Below are 21,968 nucleotides of genomic sequence, written 5' to 3' on the forward strand. Positions count from 1 at the left end.
GGTGACAGAGCACCTCTGCCCCCCCCGTTCTTTCCCCACTCTCTTCTCTCCCCCCACTCTTCTCCCCCTCCCCTCTTCCCCTCTTCTCTGTCCCCCTCTTATCCCTCTTTCCTCTCCCCTCTCTTTTCCCTCGCTCTCTTCCCCCCCTTGCTCTCTTCCCCCCCCTCGCTCTCTTTTCCTCCCCCGCGCTCTCTTTTCCTCCCCCCCTCGCTCTCTTTTCCTCCCCCCCTCGCTCTCCTTTCCTCCCCACGCGCTCTCTTTTCCTCCCCCCCCGTTCTCTTTTCCTCCCCCCGCGCTCTCTTTTCCTCCCCCCGCGCTCTCTTTTCCTCCCCCACTCACTCTTTTCCTCCCCCCGCGCTCTCTTTTCCTCCCCCCGCGCTCTCTTTTCCTCCCCCCGCGCTCTCTTTTCCTCCCCCACTCACTCTTTTCCTCCCCCCGCGCTCTCTTTTCCTCCCTCTGTGCTCTCTTTTCCTCCCCCACTCACTCTCTTTTCCTCCCCCCTCTCTCTCCCCCCCTCTCTCTCCCCCCCTCGCTCTCTTCTCCCCCCTCTCTCTCTTCTCCCCCCTCTCTCTCTTCTCCCCCCTTCTCTCTCTTCTCCCGCCCTCTCTCTCTTCTCTCCCCTCTTTCTCTTCTCCCCCCCTCTCTCTCTTCCCCCCCTCTCTCTTCTCCCCTCTCTCTCTTCTCCCCCCCTCTCTCTTCTCCCACCCTCTCTTCTCCCCCTCTCTCTTCTCCCCTCTCTCTCTTCTCCCACCCTCTCTTCTCCCCCTCTCTCTTCTCCCCTCTCTCTCTTCTCCCACCCTCTCTTCTCCCCCTCTCTCTTCTCCCACCCTCTCTCTCTTCTCCCCCCCTCTCTCTCTCTCCCCCCCTCTCTCTCTTCTCCCCCCGCTCGCTCTCTTCTCTCTCTTCTCCCCCCTGCTCGCTCTCTTCTCCCCCCGCTCGCTCTTTTCTCCCCCCCGCTCGCTCTCTTCTCCCCCCTCTCTCTCTTCTTCCCCCCTCTCTCTCTTCTCCCCCCCTCTCTCTCTTCTCCTCTTCTCCCCCCCTCTCTCTCTTCTCCCCCCTCTCTCTTCTCCCCTCTCTCTCTTCTCCCCTCCTCTCTCTTCTCCCCCCCTCTCTTCTCCCCCCCTCTCTTCTCCCCCTCTCTCTCTTCTCCCCCCCTCTCTCCTCTCTCTCTTCTCCCCCCCTCTCTCTCTTCTCCCCCCTCTCTCTCTTCTCCCCCCCTCTCTCTTCTCCCCCCGCTCGCTCTCTTCTCCCCCCTGCTCGCTCTCTTCTAACCCCCCGCTCGCTCTCTTCCCCCCCGCTCGCTCTCTTTTCCTCCCCCCCGCTCGCTCTTTTTCCTCGCTCTCTCCTGGCATGGTCAGTACAGAAATCTCTCCATCGTGGAGGGGTGAGAGGGAGTAATAAACATGGAGTCCCTACTGTGTCTGTGTATTTATTTCTAATAAAGTATTTTTCTCTGTGTGATGTCTTTTTTTTTTTTTTAAACCCTTTGTTGGAGATTCTTAATGGCCAGGTTAAACTTGGCCTGACATTAAGAATCTCGGGCTTTATACCAGCTGGTAAAACAAAGCTGGTATTAACCCCTTATTACCCAGCGTGCCACCTGCCACCAGGGCCACTGGATGAGTTGGATACAGCGCCTGAAGATGGCGCTTCTATGAAAGCGCCATTTTCTGGGGCAGCTGTGGACTGCAATTCGCAGTGGGGGGCCCAGAAAGTTTGGGCACCCTGCACTGTGGATTCCAATCCCCAGCTGCCTAGTTGTACCTGGCTGGACTCAAAAATTTGGCGAAGCCCACATCATTTTTTTTTTTAATTATTTCATGAAATTCATGAAAAAAAAGGGCTTCTCTATATTTTTGGTTCCCAGCCGGGTACAACTAGGCAGCTGGGGGTTGGGGGCAGCCCGTAGCTGCCTGCTGTACCTGGCTAGCATACAAAAATATGGCAAAGCCCACGTCATTTTCTTAAAAACGTTTTCAGGGAAAAACCTTTATAAAAAAAAATGCTTCCCTGCATTTCTATTGCCAGTGAAAGTAACACCAAGCAGTGGGGGCTAGCAGCCAGTAGCTGCTTTGGTTACCCTTAGCAATAGAAAATGCAGCGGGAGCCCACAAACAATGTGATTTTTTAGTTTTTTTATTTTTAATGAATTTTTTTTAAAAAAAATTCGGCATGGGCTTCGCCCATCGAGCACCACAGCATTTTACTTCTCATTCATCCCAAGTAATCAGATGATTCCAGTGTCGGCCGATTACTTGTTCTGTGTCCCCCTGCATCCATCGCAGCGTGTACGGGCTGTGAGGTCAGCGGAGTGGAGACAGTGACATGCTCTGCTCTGACACATAGTGTGCTGAATGTCACTATCTTTCTCCACTCTGGTACTTGTTGTGCAGGTGACCGGATGCTACATGTCACTAACTGTCTCCACTATGGGACTTGTTGTGCAGGTGAGAGTGTATACAGTTGGTACTATGCAGCAGAAATCACAGAGTGGGGAAGTTAGTGACATGTATCAACCGGTCACCTGCACAACAAGTCCCAGAGTGGAGACAGTGACATGCTCTGCTCTGACACATAGTGTGCTGCATGTCACTATCTTTCACCACTCTGGGACTTGTTGTGCAGGTGACCGGATGATACATGTCACTAACTGCCCCACTCTGAGACTTGTTCAGGTGAGAGTGTATACAGTTGGAACAATGCAGCAGAAGTCACAGAGTGGAGCAAGTTAGTTACATGTATCATCCCGGTCACCTGCACAACAAGTCCCAGAGTGGATACAGTGACATGCAGCACACTATGTGTCAGAGCAGAGCATGTCACCAACTTGCTCTGCTCTGTCACCTGCGGTGCTGCATGTCACGTTTTTGCCGCGATTTTGTGCGTTTTTTGCTGCGTTTTTGCTCACTGCGTTTTTAATCAGTGCACAATGCCATTAAAGATTGTTGATGAAAAAAAAAAAGGTCTGATGTCATTTCCTTATTCAAAATGTTCATTGTATGCAGGAGAGCAGACAGCAGCTGCAGAACTACAAGGCTCAGCATCCTCCATTCACTACTGTATGCAGGAGAGCAGACAGCAGCTGCAGAACTACAAGGTTCAGCATCCTCCATTCACTAGTGTATGCAGGAGAGCAGACAGCAGCTGCAGAACTACAAGGCTCAGCACCCTCCATCCAGGACTGTATGCAGTTTTTTACCCAAAAAGAAAAAAAAAATGACATGGGCTTCGCCATATTTTTGTATGCTAGCCGGGTACAGCAGGCAGGTACGGGCTGCCCCCAACCCCCAGCTGCCTATTTGTACCCGACTGGGAACCAAAAATATAGAGAAGTCCTTTTTTTTTTAATTATTTCATGAATTTCATGAAATAATTTAAAAAAAAAATGACGTAAGCTTCACCTAATTTTGGTGTCCAGCCGGGTACAACTAGGCAGCTGGGGATTGGAATCCACAGTGAAGGGTGCCCAAGCTTTCTGGGCACCCCCACTGCGAATTGCAGTCTGCAGCCACCCCAGAAAATGGCGCTTTCATAGAAGCGCCATCTTCTGGCGCTGTATCCAACTCTTCCAGCTGCCCTGATGCCGGTTGGCTAGCTGGGTAATAATGGAGTTAGGGCTAGCTGTATATTATCAGCTAGCCCTAAGCCCGAAATTCATGGTGTCACGCCAATATTAGACATGGCCACCATGAATTTCTAGTAATGATAAAAAAAAACACAACAACCAGAAAAATATTTTTATTAGAAATAAAACACAACACAATTAGTGACTCCATCTTTATTGAAATAAACCCCTCTCCGCAGTAATCCTGGGTTAGGGTCCCGCGCCGTCCAATCCGGATCCAATATCATCTGATCAGTTTGCTGGAAGGCAAAGCGATCAGATGATGTGTCAGGTTAAACTACGTGAATCACATGACACATCAGCTGATTGTATAAAAGCCGGATATACAATCAGCTGATGCATCAGTAGAAAAAAAAAAAAAATAAATAAATACTCACGTCTGTGCTGATTACCGGCAGCTCCTGCAGCGATCGGATGAGAGTCTGATCCTGGCCCATCACTGCAGGAGCTGCCGGTAATCAGCTGATGAAGTCCCCTGACGGCAGGATCAGCTGATAGCCGGCTGCCGGCACCGCAAGAATCGATCAGCTGATGCGTCAGGTGACTGCATCAGGTGATCCACCGCCAGGTCCTGCAAGCTTCGTACGTGCCCCGGGGAGACTGCACACAGCCGAAGCGGCGGTACAGAGACAGGGGCTGGAAGCAGGCATGGCACCGGGACCCTGCAGACAGGTGAGTATGACATACACACACACATACACACTCAAACACACACTGTATATATACACACACACACTGTATATACGCACACACACTGTATATACACATACACTGTATATACTCGCACACACACTTTCTTCCCCTGGCTGTGTAGAGCTGCTGCTGTCTCTGTGTGATTGCTCTCAGTGCACATCCACTGGGAAGAGGCAGGGAGGAGGGTTTGGGTGGGAGCAGAGTGGGTGTATTAGACACAATGGTTGTGTTAGATAAGCTAGACACCGCCCTAGAGCCACAAAGAATTCTGGGACTTGTAGGAACTGAACACAGGAAGTCAGAGGAGAGATTAACCCCATCAGAGCTGGAGCCAGCAATGAGCATGTGCTGCTAGTGCACAATAAAAGGTGATTTTGCTGAAAAAACATAATAGATGTGTTGAGGGGCACATATTAGCAAGATTTATCAGAAAAAAAAAATCAGTTTTGGTAACTGGACAACTTCTTTAATATCAAATCGGTGGGAACCTGACACCAACCATTCCCACCTTTCAGTTGTTTTCATCTTTGAGGCTGGCCAGATGTAACAATGAATGGAGCTGAAACAGCTACCACCAGCACTAAGAAAAGTTGATTGGTGGTGGTGCATCCAGAGATCTGATTTGATTACCTATCTTAAGCAGATGTTATGGATATCATAAGGCCAGACAATCCCTTTAAGAAACATTCTAACATCTTCCATTTTCTGTTCATTACTTAAGCTATTTCGTATTATCTTACTTTGAGATGATCTTGTTTTCCTTCTCAATGATGACCAGAACCACGACTAAGACTATGAAAAGAGCATATTTGGCCTTGATTCTGATTGTCCTCAGCACATCTCTGAGGTTCATGGAGGAGTACTGCAATCTATCCATGGCAGAGACGGTTTACAATGGAACATCACTTTTTATTTTTTGGTGAGAGAATTTGTTTCTCCTTCTGTCATTAGGGCAAAGCCATGTCTTGGGAATCTTTGCATCTTCCACTATTTCCTACAAAGGAAAAAAAAAGGTCATATTTTTGCACTAAACATACAATCGTAACCTCAAAATACAAAAACTACTGGGGAGCTGCCCATTTTACTGACTTCCAATAATATAAAGTATACAGCAGAGGTCCCCAACCTGTAGCTTAGAAGCCAAATGTGGATCGCGGTCCCGTGGTGTGTGGCTCACGGTTGTACTCAAGCTTGATTAATTAGCACCAAGTCTAGCAAACAGACATGAAAAACTGGTCTCCAGATGATAACCTTTGAAAGTAGGCCCTCACAAAAAAAGCAGATCTGAATGGGGTGCGGAGTGGGAACCCCTGGTTCTTGGCATACTGCCTCAGTGTGATTTCTGCTGAAAAGGTTTGGATGTCATAAGATTAGTAATGCTGACTTTGGGTCCCACCACTGTGAGGGCGTTGGAAGCTCTATGTGGCTTGTGACCCTCTCTCGGCTGAACGTGGCTCTTAAGGTCAGAAAGGTTGGGAACCACTGGTATAGAGATTCAATAATAACTCACTACAGATTATAGAAGTTACTTCAAAACTCCAAACCTCTAAACTTGACAACACAGAATTTATATACTGTATACAGCCTGGTGTAGAATCACACCATACAAGTAATTTACGAAATAATAAAAGTATAGTCCCAAGCTGCAGCCATGTCTTTTCTGAGATACCTTAAGTGTTTTTAGGAATTCTTGTGTTTGGATCCAAATCAATACCAATCAGATAAATGGAACTGATTTTTCTGCCCCATGTGAATATCCACGAATGTTCCCTTTATGCAGTTATATGAGATGAAGTAACTATAACTACTAAGGGGAACTTTTCTGTACTGTATGTAGGTTTATGGGCCAGTGTGGACCTGTATATAGTAACGTGATAAGAGGGGCTTTGTGTTATATGAATCCATTCATTAGTGAGTGGAAACATTTCCAGGGGTCTTGAGTGACTTTCATTATGTACAATACATTTTTTATGGGCTTGTTGTTAACAAATTGTATAATTAATTATGTCAACTTCACCAAGGAAAATATGAATTTTCTGGCTTTAAAGTAATTTGTCAAATCTGTGAAGTAACCAAATGATTATTTTCCAAACGGAGGGTTGAGTGTCTTTTGCTAATTTATGCTTTGTATCAGGGAGCTAGACTAAGTTTTTAATTATCCCCCCATCAACATTTTCCTGGAAAGACAACATATGGTTTCTATTGCAAAACAGCCACAGACACACACTCGCCCTAAGTGCAGAGAAATGTAATGACATCTACAGAAATCTTCATAATAGCTGCATAATACACAGAAAACTAAAGCCGAAAATCAACAAATATGGATCAATTACCAGTATTTACACTGAATATACAGCTAACCTTCCATTGTATGTGGACAATGACAATATTTTATATGTGGTACATCTCATCTGATTGTGTTTAATTCCTTGCAGCACTGGCATAGCAGAAATGAAGGGGATTATTCTACGATCAACATTTATTACCTATCCATGAGATGGAAGAAAAAATTATTCCAGTGTTCAAGGTGAGATAAAAATCGAAATGCTTTATTCCTTCTTCATTAAAAGTAACATGCTTATGATACAAGGAGGACAGAAAAAAAAGTAACTACGCGTTTCAAGCCCTTAGGGCCATAAAGACTTGAAATGCTTAATCAGATGACTTTTTCTTCTGTCCTCCTTGACTGATAATGCATGTTACCTATTTAAGAAGAAGGAATAAAGCATTTATGTTTTTATATTACCTTGGATGCTGGTGCTATTTTTTCTTTTTCACACTTGTACCCTCACTTTCCGTTGTACCCATTTTGAATGGCTTAAAATTGCTTTTAGGAAACATTTTTTTCAACCTGACTTGTCATTAAATTTACAGGACATAACTAGTGTCACAAATATGTTCAAGAAAAACAATAAACCCATACCGACACACAGTATAGTTATATTTAATATATTAAGCAAATGCTAAAGATAAACATGAGTGCGAGGGTTAAGACGACAATGAGACCATTCGGGTGAGAATATAAGACCAAGGGAGAAAAAGGCGCAGAAGAAGGTGACGATCAGTGGTGACGTCACTCAGGATATTTGCGGTCACAGCTGGAGGTTCCCACAGTTTTCCACCTGTGACCGCAAATAGCGTCAGTGAAGTCATCACTGATCGCACTGCTCACTTAGTCTCTGCCTGAACCTCATAGTGGGCGGTCATGTTCAATGGCTGCTCGGTGTGAAATCAGATGTGGAATCATTGTGAGACCTCGTGTGGATTACGTCAGACCTGCAGGGGTGTTTTCGGATTAATAAAATGGTGAAAGAGGATGATTTTTAGTCTTCCAATAAAATCTTTTGGGGTGTATTTGTTTATTTCTTTTCACTTACAGATTAGTAATTGGGGTCTCATAGATGCTTCCCATTACTAATCTACTGCTTAGTAGCAGCTGTGGGCTGTTATTAACCCTTTATTACCTCAATTGCCACTACACCAGGGCAATCGGGAAGAGCTGGGACTGTTGAATCTAATGGATGCGGCAATTCCAGGTGGCTGGAGGCTGCTAGTTTTAGGTTGGGGGTTTCTCAATAAGCATGGGTTTCCTCAGTCTGACAATTCCAGACCACGCCCCTAGCTGTTAGGCTTTATCATGGCTGGGTATCAAAATTTGGGGGACCACATGCTGTTTTTTTCAAATTACGTATTTATATAATTAAAACAAAAGACGCATGTGGTTTCTCCTATTTTGATACACAGCCAAGATAAGCGCACGGCGGGATGCTGCAGGCTACTTTATGCTTTATCTATATTGGGTATCATAATATGGGGGGACGCCATGACAAATGTTTTTTTTTATTTATTTATTTTTACAGCACGATAGTGACCAGCAGATAGCACCAGTGATTTGTTGCAGTCAAACGCTGTCACACAGGCTGGAGGGCACATTTGACTGCAAACAATCAATTGATTGTTGGCCAGGACGGCCAGTGGATGGGGAAAGCAGTGCATATGGATGAGCAATAATGAGTGACCCCGAGAGCAGTTACAGCCACGCCAGAGCCTCGGTAAGTATGAAGAGCTTGCTTCATTCTTATTTTCTTTATTTTTCCTTTATTTTTTTTTACTTCTCAAGTGCCTGATTCAGATCATTCCCTGAGAATTCCGGGCCCAGGCCCGACACTCGGATCTGTTTGAAACCGAGTGAATCCAGACTTTTACAGTTCGGGTCTGCCCATCACTACTTTCATTTCCATTTAGAAGCTGTACTTGTGAACCCACAATATGTTGTCAAAGGAGCTCTCAATAGAAGAAAAACAGACCATAATTAGACTGAAAAAAGGAAGAAATCCATCAGAGAGAGGAGAAATGCGAGGAGTGGCCAAATCAACAGTTTGGTACATCCTGTAAAGAAATGGAGCACACTCGTCAACTTGAGAACTCAAAAAGGAATGGATGGCCACTGAAGACTGAAGACAACAGTGGTGTAGTATCTCAGAATCATTTCCATGGTTTAACAAAAAAAAAACCTTTCGCAACATCCAACCAACTAAAGAACACTCCTGGAAGTAGGTGTTTCAGTATTTAAGTCTACCATAAAGAGAAGACATCATGAGAGCAAATAGTGGAGGGTTTATCACAAGGCACAATCCATTAATTAGCCTTAAAAATAGAAAAACCAGATTAAACTTTACCAAAAACATCAATAGAAGCCACCCCAGTTCTGGAAAAAAATATTCTTTGGACAGATTAAGCTAAGATCAGCCTGTACCAGAGTGATGGGAAAAAGAAAGTATGGAGAGAAAGTTTGGATTTACTCAAGTTTCAAAGCACAGAACACCCTCTGTAAATCATTGGGGAGGCAGTGTGATGACTGGGCATGCATGGCTTCCAAAGACACTGGGTCACTAGTGTTTATTGATGATGTGACTGAAGCCAGAAGCAACTGGATGAATTCTGAAGTGTACAGGGCTATACATTTTGCTCAGACCCAAAACATACTGAAAAGCAATCCAGGAATTTTCTAAGGCAAAGAAGTAGAATATTTTGCAATGGCCAAGTCAATCACCAGATCTCAACCTTAAGAGCATGTATTTCACGTATGTCACTTATCTCATGTGCAGGGCATTGCAATAACTTAGGTATCTTGGGTTATGACCACACAATGTACAGTGACAGATAGTTTGTTAGTTGCTAGTATTCGTAACCATGGATAGTTAAGCTGCAATGTCCTGCTCTTGAGGTAAGCACATAACTAATCAGCAGAACTACAGTTAGGTCCAGAAATATTTGGACAGTGACACAAGTTTTGTTATTTTAGCTGTTTACAAAAACATGTTCAGAAATACAATTATATATATAATATGGGCTGAAAGTGCACACTCCCAGCTGCAATATGAGAGTTTTCACATCCAAATCGGAGAAAGGGTTTAGGAATCATAGCTCTGTAATGCATAGCCTCCTCTTTTTCAAGGGACCAAAAGTAATTGGACAAGGGACTCTAAGGGCTGCAATTAACTCTGAAGGCGTCTCCCTCGTTAACCTGTAATCAATGAAGTAGTTAAAAGGTCTGGGGTTGATTACAGGTGTGTGGTTTTGCATTTGGAAGCTGTTGCTGTGACCAGACAACATGCGGTCTAAGGAACTCTCAATTGAGGTGAAGCAGAACATCCTGAGGCTGAAAAAAAAGAAAAAATCCATCAGAGAGATAGCAGACATGCTTGGAGTAGCAAAATCAACAGTCGGGTACATTCTGAGAAAAAAGGAATTGACTGGTGAGCTTGGGAACTCAAAAAGGCCTGGGCGTCCACGGATGACAACAGTGGTGGATGATCGCCGCATACTTTCTTTGGTGAAGAAGAACCCATTCACAACATCAACTGAAGTCCAGAACACTCTCAGTGAAGTAGGTGTAGCTGTCTCTAAGTCAACAGTAAAGAGAAGACTCCATGAAAGTAAATACAAAGGGTTCACATCTAGATGCAAACCATTCATCAATTCCAAAAATAGACAGGCCAGAGTTAAATGTGCTGAAAAACACCTCATGAAGCCAGCTCAGTTCTGGAAAAGTATTCTATGGACAGATGAGGCAAAGATCAACCTGTACCAGAATGATGAGAAGAAAAAAGTTTGGAGAAGAAAGGGAACAGCACATGATCCAAGGCACACCACATCCTCTGTAAAACATGGTGGAGGCAACGTGATGGCATGGGCATGCATGGCTTTCAATGGCACTGGGTCACTTGTGTTTATTGATGACATAACAGCAGACAAGAGTAGCCGGATGAATTCTGAAGTGTACCGGGATATACTCTCAGCCCAGATTCAGCCAAATGCTGCAAAGTTGATGGGACGGCGCTTCATAGTACAGATGGACAATGACCCCAAGCATACAGCCAAAGCTACCCAGGAGTTCATGAGTGCAAAAAGTGGAACATTCTGCAATGGCCAAGTCAATCACCAGATCTTAACCCAATTGAGCATGCATTTCACTTGCTCAAATCCAGACTTAAGACGGAAAGACCCACAAACAAGCAAGACCTGAAGGCTGCGGCTGTAAAGGCCGGGCAAAGCATTAAGAAGGAGGAAACCCAGCGTTTGGTGATGTCCATGGGTTCCAGACTTAAGGCAGTGATTGCCTCCAAAGGATTCGCAACAAAATATTGAAAATAAAAATATTTTCTTTGGGTTTGGTTTATTTGTCCAATTACTTTTGACCTCCTAAAATGTGGAGTGTTTGTAAAGAAATGTGTACAATTCCTACAATTTCTATCAGATATTTTTGTTCAAACCTTCAAATTAAACGTTACAATCTGCCCTTGAATTCTGTTGTAGAGGTTTCATTTCAAGTCCAATGTGGTGGCATGCAGAGCCCAACTCGCGAAAATTGTGTCACTGTCCAAATATTTCTGGACCTAACTGTATATTACATTTCTCCTCTTAATTATACCTGAAAGTCTGCAATAAAAAAAATATAAAAAAAATATAAATATAAAAAAAAAAACCGACATGCAGAGCCCAAATCACGATGGTCACTGTCCAAATATTTCTGGGCCTAACTGTATATATTTATAGAGTAACTGTAGCGCTTGTAAAATCAGTTCTATCTTTAATATTTATTTACAAATATACAGTATTTACATCAATAAACAATAAGAAACAATACTAAGCGAAAACTAAAGTAAATGGAATAAAAAACCTCTGACTCCAGTAAGTCTCTGATTGAAAATAAAAAAAAAGTCAAAAGCAACACATGCTTATTGTCTCGATATCTGTCACCAAAAATTGGTCATAGAAACAGGAAAAAAGTATCTTTCAAGTAAACAACAGCTGCAAGGATATTTAAAAAGTCATGCTTTCATGTCACATTTTCTCCTCATATAGCACAAATACCCAAGAGCCGGTGTCACAGTTATCCTCTGAGCCAGTCATAATGAGGCATCACAGGAAAATTCAATGGTCATTTTCAGTATGTGTTTAAGGCTGCTTTAACACTACGTGTTTTTAACATGCGTCATGAACATTTTTTTAATGCAAAAATGGATCCAGTGCAAATGTGTTTTCATTTCAATGCATTTGCAATGGACTCGCGTCAACATGCGTTCACATGCATTTGCGTGCGTTATAGTGAGGATCCAGCGACTTGCAGTTTTTTTTAACTTTTCTCAAAAACACTACTTGTAGCGTTTTTGAGCTGCGTCCAAATACTGTTTTTAACTGGATCCTGACTATATTGCACGCAAACGCATGTTAACGCTGGCATGCTGATAGACAGGATCCTGCTTGCTCTACTGAGCATGCCCAGAAACCAGCCTGGCGTGATCAGTCTCTCTCTCCCCCTCCCTCTCTCCTCTCTCTCTCCCCCACCTGAGAGCGTCGGACACTCGTAACCAAGGTAAATATCGGGTAACCAAGCAAAGCGCTTCGCTTAGTTACCTGATGTTTACCTTGGTTACGTGTGCAGGGAGCAGGCAGCCCAGCTCCTAGCACCTGCGGACGCTCGTAACCAAGGTAAATATCGGGTAGCCAAGCAAAGCACTTTGCTTAGTTACCCGATGTTTACCTTGGTTACCAGCGTCCGCAGCTGTCAGATGCCGACTCCCAGTCTATCACGTTCAGTTCCTCTCACTCCTGATCACATGACTCCAATGCTCGCCCATAAACTTCAAGTGACAGGATCCTGCAAAATAACACATGCGTTTTCTTTGTAAAAACAGAATCTACTTTTACAGCAAAAAACCGTTCATGACGCATGCTAAAAAAAACCGGAGTGTGAAAGCAGCCTTACTTTACAAAGATAAAGTAAGAACAGGAATTGCTACTGACATTTTATGGGGTGGTCCAACACCTAAAATGTATTTCTAACTATTAATGATGGGCGAGCACTAAAATTACTAGTATCAAGTATAATGGAAGTCTACGTAGCCTTGAGTATTTTTCCGGCCGAGCCCCCTAGGAGGGCTGAGATAGAAAATAGCTGAAATGGGTTGAAACAGCACTCAAAAGTAATGGGAACAGCATGGGGAAGATGCCTCGACGACTCTCTTACTCGCATTTCGCTGCTGGGAAGTTAAAAATTAAATTAAAAGTCCTGTCTGCTCTACCTTGGCTTATTATCAAAAATAGAGGGGACCCCACACCTTTTTTTTTTAAATTATTTAAGAAAGGGGCCCAGGACTTGGACATATATATCAGGAAGGGTCTCAGGGTGGGGACATATATACTAGGATGGGGGTCATATTTACTTGGAAGGAGCCCAGGATGGGGGCATATACACCAGGATAAGGGACATATGCACCAGGAGTGGCACAGGATTGGGGACATATATACAAGGATGGGGGACATATTTACCAGAAAGGGGCCCAAGATTGGAAACATATGTACAGTACCAGAAAGGGGCCTAGTATGGGGGCATACATTCAACTAAAATATGAAAGCAACACTTGTTTTTGCTCTAATTTTTCATGAGCTGAACTCAAAGATGTAAGACTTTTTCTATGTACACTAAAGTCCTTTTTCTCTCAAATATTGTTCAGAGGCAGCAGCTTTTGGTGGACATTCTTACAGTCAGCATGTCAATTGCACGCTCCCTCAAAACTTGCAACATTTGTTGCTGCATTTGTGCTGCATGATACAAATGCACATTTTAGGGTGGTCTTTTATTGTGGCCAGCCTAAGGCACACTTGTGCAATAATCATGCTGTTTAATCAGCATCTTGCTCTCCCACACCTGTGAGGTGGATGGATTATCTCAGCAAAGGAAAAGTTCTCACTAACACAGATTTAGACAAATTTGTGAACAATATTTGAGAGAATAGAAAAAGTCTTAGATCCTTGAATTCAGCTCATGAAAAACAGGAGCAAACACAATAGTGTTGCTTTTATATTTTTGTTCAGTGTATATACCAGAATGGGGGACATATTTACCAGGAAGTGACCCAGGTTGAGTCATATAGACCAGGATGGGGAGGGCATATTTACCAGGAAGGGGCTCACGATGAGGGACATTAGTACAGGTTGGAGGACATTACTATATAATGAAGTGGAGTGGCTGGAAACACTTATGTATTTATAGGATTTAGAATACTACAAGAGACCATACAGTTAACCAAAATGTGGGGAAGCTAGGGAGCTAAGGTCCACATTTTTCATCAGGGCTCATTGGACTCTAGTACGCCACTGAATATATAATAAGTATAATGTAAGGGATATGGCTTATTGGGAAAATTGAAAGCTTCTAATAGAACTTCTGCATGCCACAACACAATATGAATGTTTCCCTATGACAAACATGGCCAAGTTTTGAACACTGCAAAAAAATGGGTTTGGATTTTTTGGGATGTTTGCTATGTCACATGTAGCATTGTTTTCCATAGTGAAAAGTGCAGATCACATTACAGTAATGCTGCTATTTTACTACAATATAGTACAGTCTTTACCTTACTTATTAATTCTATTTAATATATTTCTTCTTCTCTGAGTACTCTGTTATGTAGTAACACTTGTCTGCAGAATTGTGTTCAGGCAGTATAATGGCACTCATGCCATTTTACTGAGTGTTTTAACACTTTTATGATGGCCGTATGGATTAAAAAGAGGCAAGAAAGGGTACTTATTCTGATCCACCATTTGAAAAAGGAGGCAAAAAAAAGTGAATAGCGCCCCACAGTGTAGGAAAATCTGCAGATCTTCAGGTACCGGGGGTAGCTGAGATTCTGGAGATCAGGATTCAGGTCATATTTTCCAGTCCTCGGTCACGCAATTGCCATTATACACCATATAACCGTGATGACATTACAGAAAATGGCAGTGCCATTACAAAAAGATTTATCTCCCACCTGGCATGATCAAACATGTCAGATGGGAGAGAAATGTCCTACCCCGGTCTCCTCCATTCCCTAGGTGTGGCCAAAGTGCCCACCAGTCCCCCTTCCCCTCACAGTTATCTAAAATGGTGGCCGCACAAGGGGTGTGCCTGACGCATTTGTCCTCCTCCTCTGATTTCTGTCTAATCTGACATGTCAGGTCCAGCCAGGTCACCCCTTGTCACCCTCTAGTCTCCCCCAGTTCCCCCAGTACCTCCTGCAGCACCGATCCCCTACGATCCCATCTCCTCCTTCTCAAAAAATAGCGGCTGCATGCACAGACAGCGGCTGTCAGCTGGCTCCCTGCGTGCAATGTTACTGAGGTTAGTGCAGTTCACACTGCCCTCAGTTGGACCCGGTGAGTGTGGTTGCAATATTCTCACTGAGGCCACAGTACCCATACTCCTCACATGGAGGGTCTGCACTTCCAGAAAATGGGGAATATGTTTGCTGAGCATGCCCCCATATTCTGGAAGGTCCAGAGTCCTTGTGGGACTTAAATGGATTATGGTGGACCAAATTTTTTTTTCCTTTTCAATACATTGGTGAAACAGGCAATGTGTTGAGGAGTGTTTTTTCAAATACATTTTTTTTGCCTTTATTTTATTATTACTGACAGCTAGTAATGTGTCTGATAGATGCTGCAACATTACTAACCCCTGGGCTTGATGCTAGCAGACATTACACAGCTGGTATCAACCCAATATATTACCCTGTTTGCCACCGCACCAGGGCAACAGGATGAGCCAGGGCAAAGCGCCAGCATTGGCGCATCTAATGTTTGCACCACTTCTGGGGCGGTTGTGGCCTGCTATTTTTTGGCGTCCAAATAACCATGGGTCTGCCCACCCTGAGAACACCAGACCACAGCTGTCCGCTTTACCTTGGCTGGTAATCCAATTTGGAGGGACCTCACCTTTTTTTTTTTTAATTATTTATTTATAAGTAATTAAAAAAACAGCCTGAGGTGCCCTCCATTTTGGATTACCAACCGAGGTAAATCTGCCAGGTGCGGTCTGCAGGCTGCAGCTGTCTGCTTTACCTTAGCAGACTATCAAAAATGGAGGGGACTCCACGTAATTTTTAATGCTATTTAATGACCTCTCTATATTTTCTTATTTACATCACATGATGCTATTTACAACTTAAAGGGGTTATCTAGTCTAAAATGGCAAGTCTACAGTCACTCTCTGATTGTTGTGAGGAGTCACTGGTGTCAAAGCCCAGAATGGCGAACATATGGCTGCGAGTATGCGATATGCATACTCCCAGCCAGAATTCAGCTAGATATGTGTGGCCTTTCTCAACACATTTGCATTGAGTGAGGTTGTGCATATCTGGTTGGATTCTGGCTTGAAGTGTGCAAATCACATTCCTGCAGCCACATGGCATTGTTCCCGGTTCGGAAGAATCCAAATCAAAGTCTTTATCCAAGAAAACACTGAAATGCTACCTAAACTGAGCAAAAATATTGGGACCTTTTTTATATGTTGCCAACTCCATCAAAAGGGTAGTTAGGGCAAGACGTCAAATTCATCAATAGTGGTGAGAATATTTATGCCAGAAATGTTACTTCAGTTTCTAAATGGAGTAACATTTGTGGCGAGGCGCACAGAAACCATCAGAGTGCTGGGCAAGTAATGATTATTTTATTTTAACATATTTCCTATTCTTAGCCAGTTTGTGAAAAATCCTGGCCAACCCGTTAAGGAAATTCTTGTTATTACTCTTTGAAATTTATTAAAAAGCATTCTCTACATAGTGTCTGGAAAAAAGTGTGTTTCTCGGACACATTGCTTATGGTCCTTGGCTGTTGATTTACTAATCACAAGTGGTGCAGAGAGCTAGAACTGAACCTCTCGTACGACACATTATTGACTTTGAATACAAAGAAAAGCAGAAATAAAATATGATATTGATATATTACATAATAATCTGTGAGAGGTATTGATTACACACTATTATTCTGTTTATATAAGAGCAAGAACACTTCAGAAAATCAAATTGCATCTAAAGCACATTCACTTACATTGGTTGAGTACACATTGAATGGTAAGAAAAACAAAGTTGTGATAAAAGGAAAAAGAGACGGCTGACGCCGCAATACCAGACACAGCCCTTAGACTAGAATGAATCCAGATCGAGGAATGTGCTTCCCGTGCTCCAGGTGATGGAAGACTCTGCGGTGAATCACCACTGAGTGGAATTAGGCAAGTACATGGCTACACATAGCAACAGAAAGTCCAGCCAATGGGGTCACATTTTCCAAAACATTATTTACATCTTTTGAAAAATTCTAATAAACACATTGGCTGTTCCAAAAAATGTGTGCAGAATTCCAACACCTTTTGAGCTCTTGCACAGCAACAGCAATTTGGAGTCATACTACTGATCATTTTACTAAATCAGTAAAGGGGGCTTTACACGCTACGATATCGTTAATGTTTTATCGTCGGGGTCAAGTTGTTAGTGACGCACATCCGGCATCATTAACGATATCGCAGCGTGTGATACTTACCAGCGACCTTAAGCGACCTCAAAAATGGTGAAAATCGTTCACCATGGAGAGGTCGTCGAAAAACCAAAAATCGGTAATGGTTAATTATCGATGTGGTTCGTTGCTCCTGCAGCAGCACACATCGCTGTGTGTGACACCGCAGGAGCGAGGAACCTCTTCTTACCTGCCGCCGGCCGCAATGCGGAAGGAAGCAGGTGGGCGGGATGTTACGTCCCGCTCATCTCCGCCCGTCCGCTTTGATTGGCCGATTGGCCGGCCGCTTAGTGACGTTGCGGTGCCGTCGCTGTGATGCCGAACGTCCCTCTCCCTTGAGGGAGGGATTGTTCGGCAGTCACAGCTACACCGCTGACCAGGTAAGTGCGTGTGACGCTGCCGTAGCGATAATGTTCGCTGCGACAGCGATCACATGAAATCGCATGCACGACGGGGGTGGGTGCTTTTGCATACGATATCGCTAGTAATTGCTAGCAATATCGTAGCGTGTAAAGCCCGCTTAATTTAAAGGGGTTGTCAGTCTTCACCAAATGGCTATTTTCCATTTTTCGTTTTTTCCTCCCTTTTTCCAAGAGACATAATTTTTTTATTAGCCATTTGAGGGCTTGTTTTTTTGCGGGATGAGTTGTACTTTTGAATGACCCCATTCATGCTGCCAAATATTGTGCTGGAAAATAGGAAAAAAAATTTCCGTGTGGTGAAATTGCATAAAAAAGTGCAATTCCTTTTTGGTTTTGTTATTTATCATCTTCACTATATGGTAAAACTGACCTGGCAGTGTGATTCCCCAGATTAGTATGAGATCAGAAATACCAAACATGCATAGTTTTATTTTTATTTGAGGTGAAAAAAAAATATCTAAATTTTGACAAAAAAAATACGCTTTTCTCGCCATGTTCCGAGACCCATAGTGTTCTCATTTTTCGGGATCTGGGCCTGCATGATGACTTATTTTTTGCATTTTGAACTGTCGTTTTTAATCATACCATTTTTTGGGAAATGAGATGTTTTGATCGCCTCCTGTTGTATTTTAATGCAATTTAATTCTGGGGTTTTGATTTTTTTTCTCGTTATGTTCTTTACCGATCAGATTAATTTATTTTATATTTTGATTGATAGATTAGGCATTTCTCTCAGTTTTTAATGGTTTTATTTTCAATAGAGCAAAAGGGGGTTGATTTGAACTTGTGTAGGATTCGCGAGCGGCTGACACCCAACACGCTCAATGATCACCTGCTATATACTCTGTCAACCGATGGATGAAAACACTTTGAACAGAGCTGCATAGCACAACTATGTGCAATGGGTAATGGCCGCTGCCGGGCACTGCAGAATAGTTCCTATTCTTTTTCATTCCAGAGCAAATAACAGCTGATTGGTGGAGTGCCAGAATTCCATTGACCTCATGTTTTTGACATATCCTGTGAGTAGGTGATCAGGATGTTATGAACAGACAACTCCCTTAATGAACAATTCTTGCATTGTTAAACAAATGCAGAGGCCCCATTTACGGCTGTAATATACCGTACACTGATGAGCAAATGGGTAACAATGCCTTCAACTTTTGACTTTCAGGCTCCATTTACTATAGCTGTGAATATGAGACTACCTTCATTTTATAGACAATCATCTTAACTATCTCATACATAAATTTGACTTTCAACAATTTAGCATCTTATTAGTTATAAGATTCTTCTCATGTACCTGCATTGTTACCGTTTTGCTCCTAAAAATCTAAATTTATATTTTTATTATTTTGTTATTATTTTGTAAATCCACTTTTGGCTTTCAACACTGCCTATATCCTTCTGGGCATGCTGTCGATAAGATTCAAACATATGTTGACCAAAATCTGATCTCAGGTCTCTTCTACTCTTTCCCGGTGTTGGTGCATATTGGTCAACTCACTTGGGTATGTATACAGCTCTTTATTCAACTCTACCCATAAGTGTTTGATTGAAGGTTGAGGTCTGGGAACTGTGGGGGCCATTCTAGCACCTCTACTTCATTGTTATCAAACCATTTCCTTGCCGATCTTGACATGTGTTTCTGGTCGTTGTTCTGCGGTAGCACCTTTTCTACCCATAGAACTTGAAGTAACTCATCTTGTAGTACACTCATACAGCTCAGCTTTTAGACCACCATTGATCTCTTTCAAATATCCAGCGCCTTTGGCTGTGAAATAACCCCATATCATCAGGCTTCCTCCACCAAACTTGACAGTTACTTCAATTTCTCAATCTGTTAGCCAATTTCTGAGCCTAGTCTATTGGCTTTCCTCTCATCGCTCCAAATCACCCGTTTCCAATCTTATACTGTCCACTTGTACTTTTTTGCAAACTCGAACCAATGCTACTTATGACAATATTGAAGTTGAGGCTTCTTCACCTTTTTTCAGGCCACCATTTCAGACTTGTGTAACATGCATTGCGCAGTGCTTCCATGAACGTTTGATCACACTGTTATGAAGCATACGAGCCACCACCATTGCCAGGTTTGTCACACCAGAACTGAAGGGCCTTGTGATGAGGTGACTTGTTGACTCCGATATTTTGCCTGGACATCTACCTCTTGGATTTTGAATGGATCTCATGACACTCACATGAGATTGGCAATTTTCTTGCTCGGGAAACCGTTATTGATGAGCTGGATGATGCGGTTTCTCTTTTGTTGGGAAATCTTCTTTAGGACTTCTCAATTCGAACCAGTGACTTTTTGCTTGGGAATCAACCTAATAACACACTGAGCTATTAGGGAAGGAGAGAACAGGTTGTAATTTGTAGTATACAGGAAGAAAAAGATTTTTCCACCACCAGGAGCAAGACAATAACAACACAGTGACATGACAAGAATCTGCATAACTAATCATATGCTAAATACTTGCAAGTCAAATTTATGAATGAGAAGTCCAAGATGATTGTCTAAAAAAGGATGGTAGTCTCACATTCGAAGCTGTAGTGGATGGTGAGTTCGGGAGCCTGAAAGTCAAAGTTCAAAACATTGTAATCCATTTGCACGTCAGTGTAAACAGTCAATCAATAAAGCCTACAGTGATAACTACCTATCAAATATCAACTGTTAAGGAAAGAAATTCCGTCCATTATACTGTACAAACCTTGATAAGAGATGGTGATTCCCAGTAAAATACAAACATTTGTTACATATTTACCCAAAAAAACACTCCAGAAAAGAAAACAGAAGCTGAAACATGTGGTGTCATTAGGACTGCGGTCATGTTGGAAACATATGTTCTATGAAATAGTTCAGATTGCTTGCCAAGATAAAACGTTGTTCTGTGAAATACTGAAGATTCTGGCTTCTCAAGCTAAGCATTCAAAGATTGCCAATAACCCAAAATGACATATATGCTATGAGCAAACCACTGACTGATTAATGGCTAAAACCTAGTGATTCTCATTTCTAATTATCATTACGGACTTTCAGATTTCATAGTCAAACTTCTGAGAACAGAGCTTAAATGCTGCCTTGTTATAAGGTCTGACACATTAGCAATTGGATTATATTAAAAACTCTAATTTCAAAGTATATATTATATACATCACAAACATATTCTAGGACATTGTCCAAAATTTGTCTTCTTCCATGAAAATCCTTACGCTATGTTGTTTTACTATTCCACTTTACGGGTAATTTCACATTAAGTCAATTAACCTAACAGCATGGAGATGAAACTGTTGTGCCTGGAGAAACCTCCCAGATGTACACACAGAAAGTGTGAGTGCCATACAGATATTACATAAAAATATATTGTTTTTGCATCATTGATGGTAAAATAGTGGAACACCTTGGCCACAAGTGTCTAATCAGATTCGATTCACATAGTCCCTCTACAACTTCTCACTACATAACTCCACATCAAACTCCATGGCACCCAAATGCATCTCAAGGCTCTGGCCTACTGGTCCAGGAAACCATTATCTAACCCTCATTTCCGTGAGATGGCTGGATTGTCATTGTAAATAAGCACTTGTACCTTGTCCCCCCCCCCCATATCTCATTGTAGATTGTAAGCTCTCACGAGCAGGATTGTCTTTTTTTTTTCCCTCTAAATATTGTATTTTCTATAACTGTTACTTGTTTGTATATGATCCTCCTGAATTGTAAAGCGCTGCGGAATATGTTGGCGCTAGAAAAATAAAGATTATTATTGTTATTATTCTTGCTGCTGCATACTTGCCAAATTCATGCAATTGAGTTGGTGGGAGACTCCACAGTTGTTTTTTTATTTTTTTATAACCACATCTTCATATTACAAGTCAAGTCCTTCCATTTACTGTATCCCACCCCACGAACATTTTGGGTGCAAGGGAAGCAAGTAATTAGAGGTTTAAAGCACCACTCCCGCATTTTTTTTAATTTTCCCTGCTGGAGTAGTGCTTTAAATCTAATTCCTCTGCCCCAGTCTAATATTCACTTTCCAGTGGCTTCATATTATATTCTCCAGCAAATTGTTAGCTTCCAGCAGCTCCAATGTTTCATGGAGCATGCTGGAAGTCACAACACAATACAAGTCTATAAGGGTCTTGTTCTGGCTCTAATAGACCTTCATTTGGAACTTGTGATGTAACTTCTGACTTGTGGCCAGTCAGAAATTACAGTCACAAGAGGGTTGTACAGGCGCTGAAAAAGTATGAAAACATCAGAGGATATGTATAACCTTAGGGGCAGGGGACTTACATTTAAAGGGAACCTGTCAGGTCCAATATGCTCCTAGAACCATGAGCAGTTCTGGGTACATATTGCTAATCCCTGCCTAAGTGTCCCAGGA

The 21,968-nt window shown here is 42.7% G+C and overlaps 1 protein-coding gene across 3 annotated transcripts in view; it reads right to left on the minus strand.

Annotated features, from left to right (window-relative positions):
• The window catches only part of CHST3 (carbohydrate sulfotransferase 3), a 206,093-nt gene that overhangs the window by 17,678 nt on the left and 166,447 nt on the right, over positions 1–21,968 (minus strand). For all 3 annotated transcript variants that reach the window (XM_075348963.1, XM_075348965.1, XM_075348964.1), the window contains one exon: positions 5,059–5,312. In XM_075348963.1, coding sequence (XP_075205078.1) covers positions 5,059–5,195 — 137 coding nt within the window. In that variant the 5' untranslated portion in view covers positions 5,196–5,312. The remainder of the gene's footprint in view (positions 1–5,058; positions 5,313–21,968) is intronic.

Source organism: Anomaloglossus baeobatrachus, chromosome 5 (genome assembly GCF_048569485.1).
Source record: "Anomaloglossus baeobatrachus isolate aAnoBae1 chromosome 5, aAnoBae1.hap1, whole genome shotgun sequence".
Taxonomy (NCBI): domain Eukaryota; kingdom Metazoa; phylum Chordata; class Amphibia; order Anura; family Aromobatidae; genus Anomaloglossus; species Anomaloglossus baeobatrachus.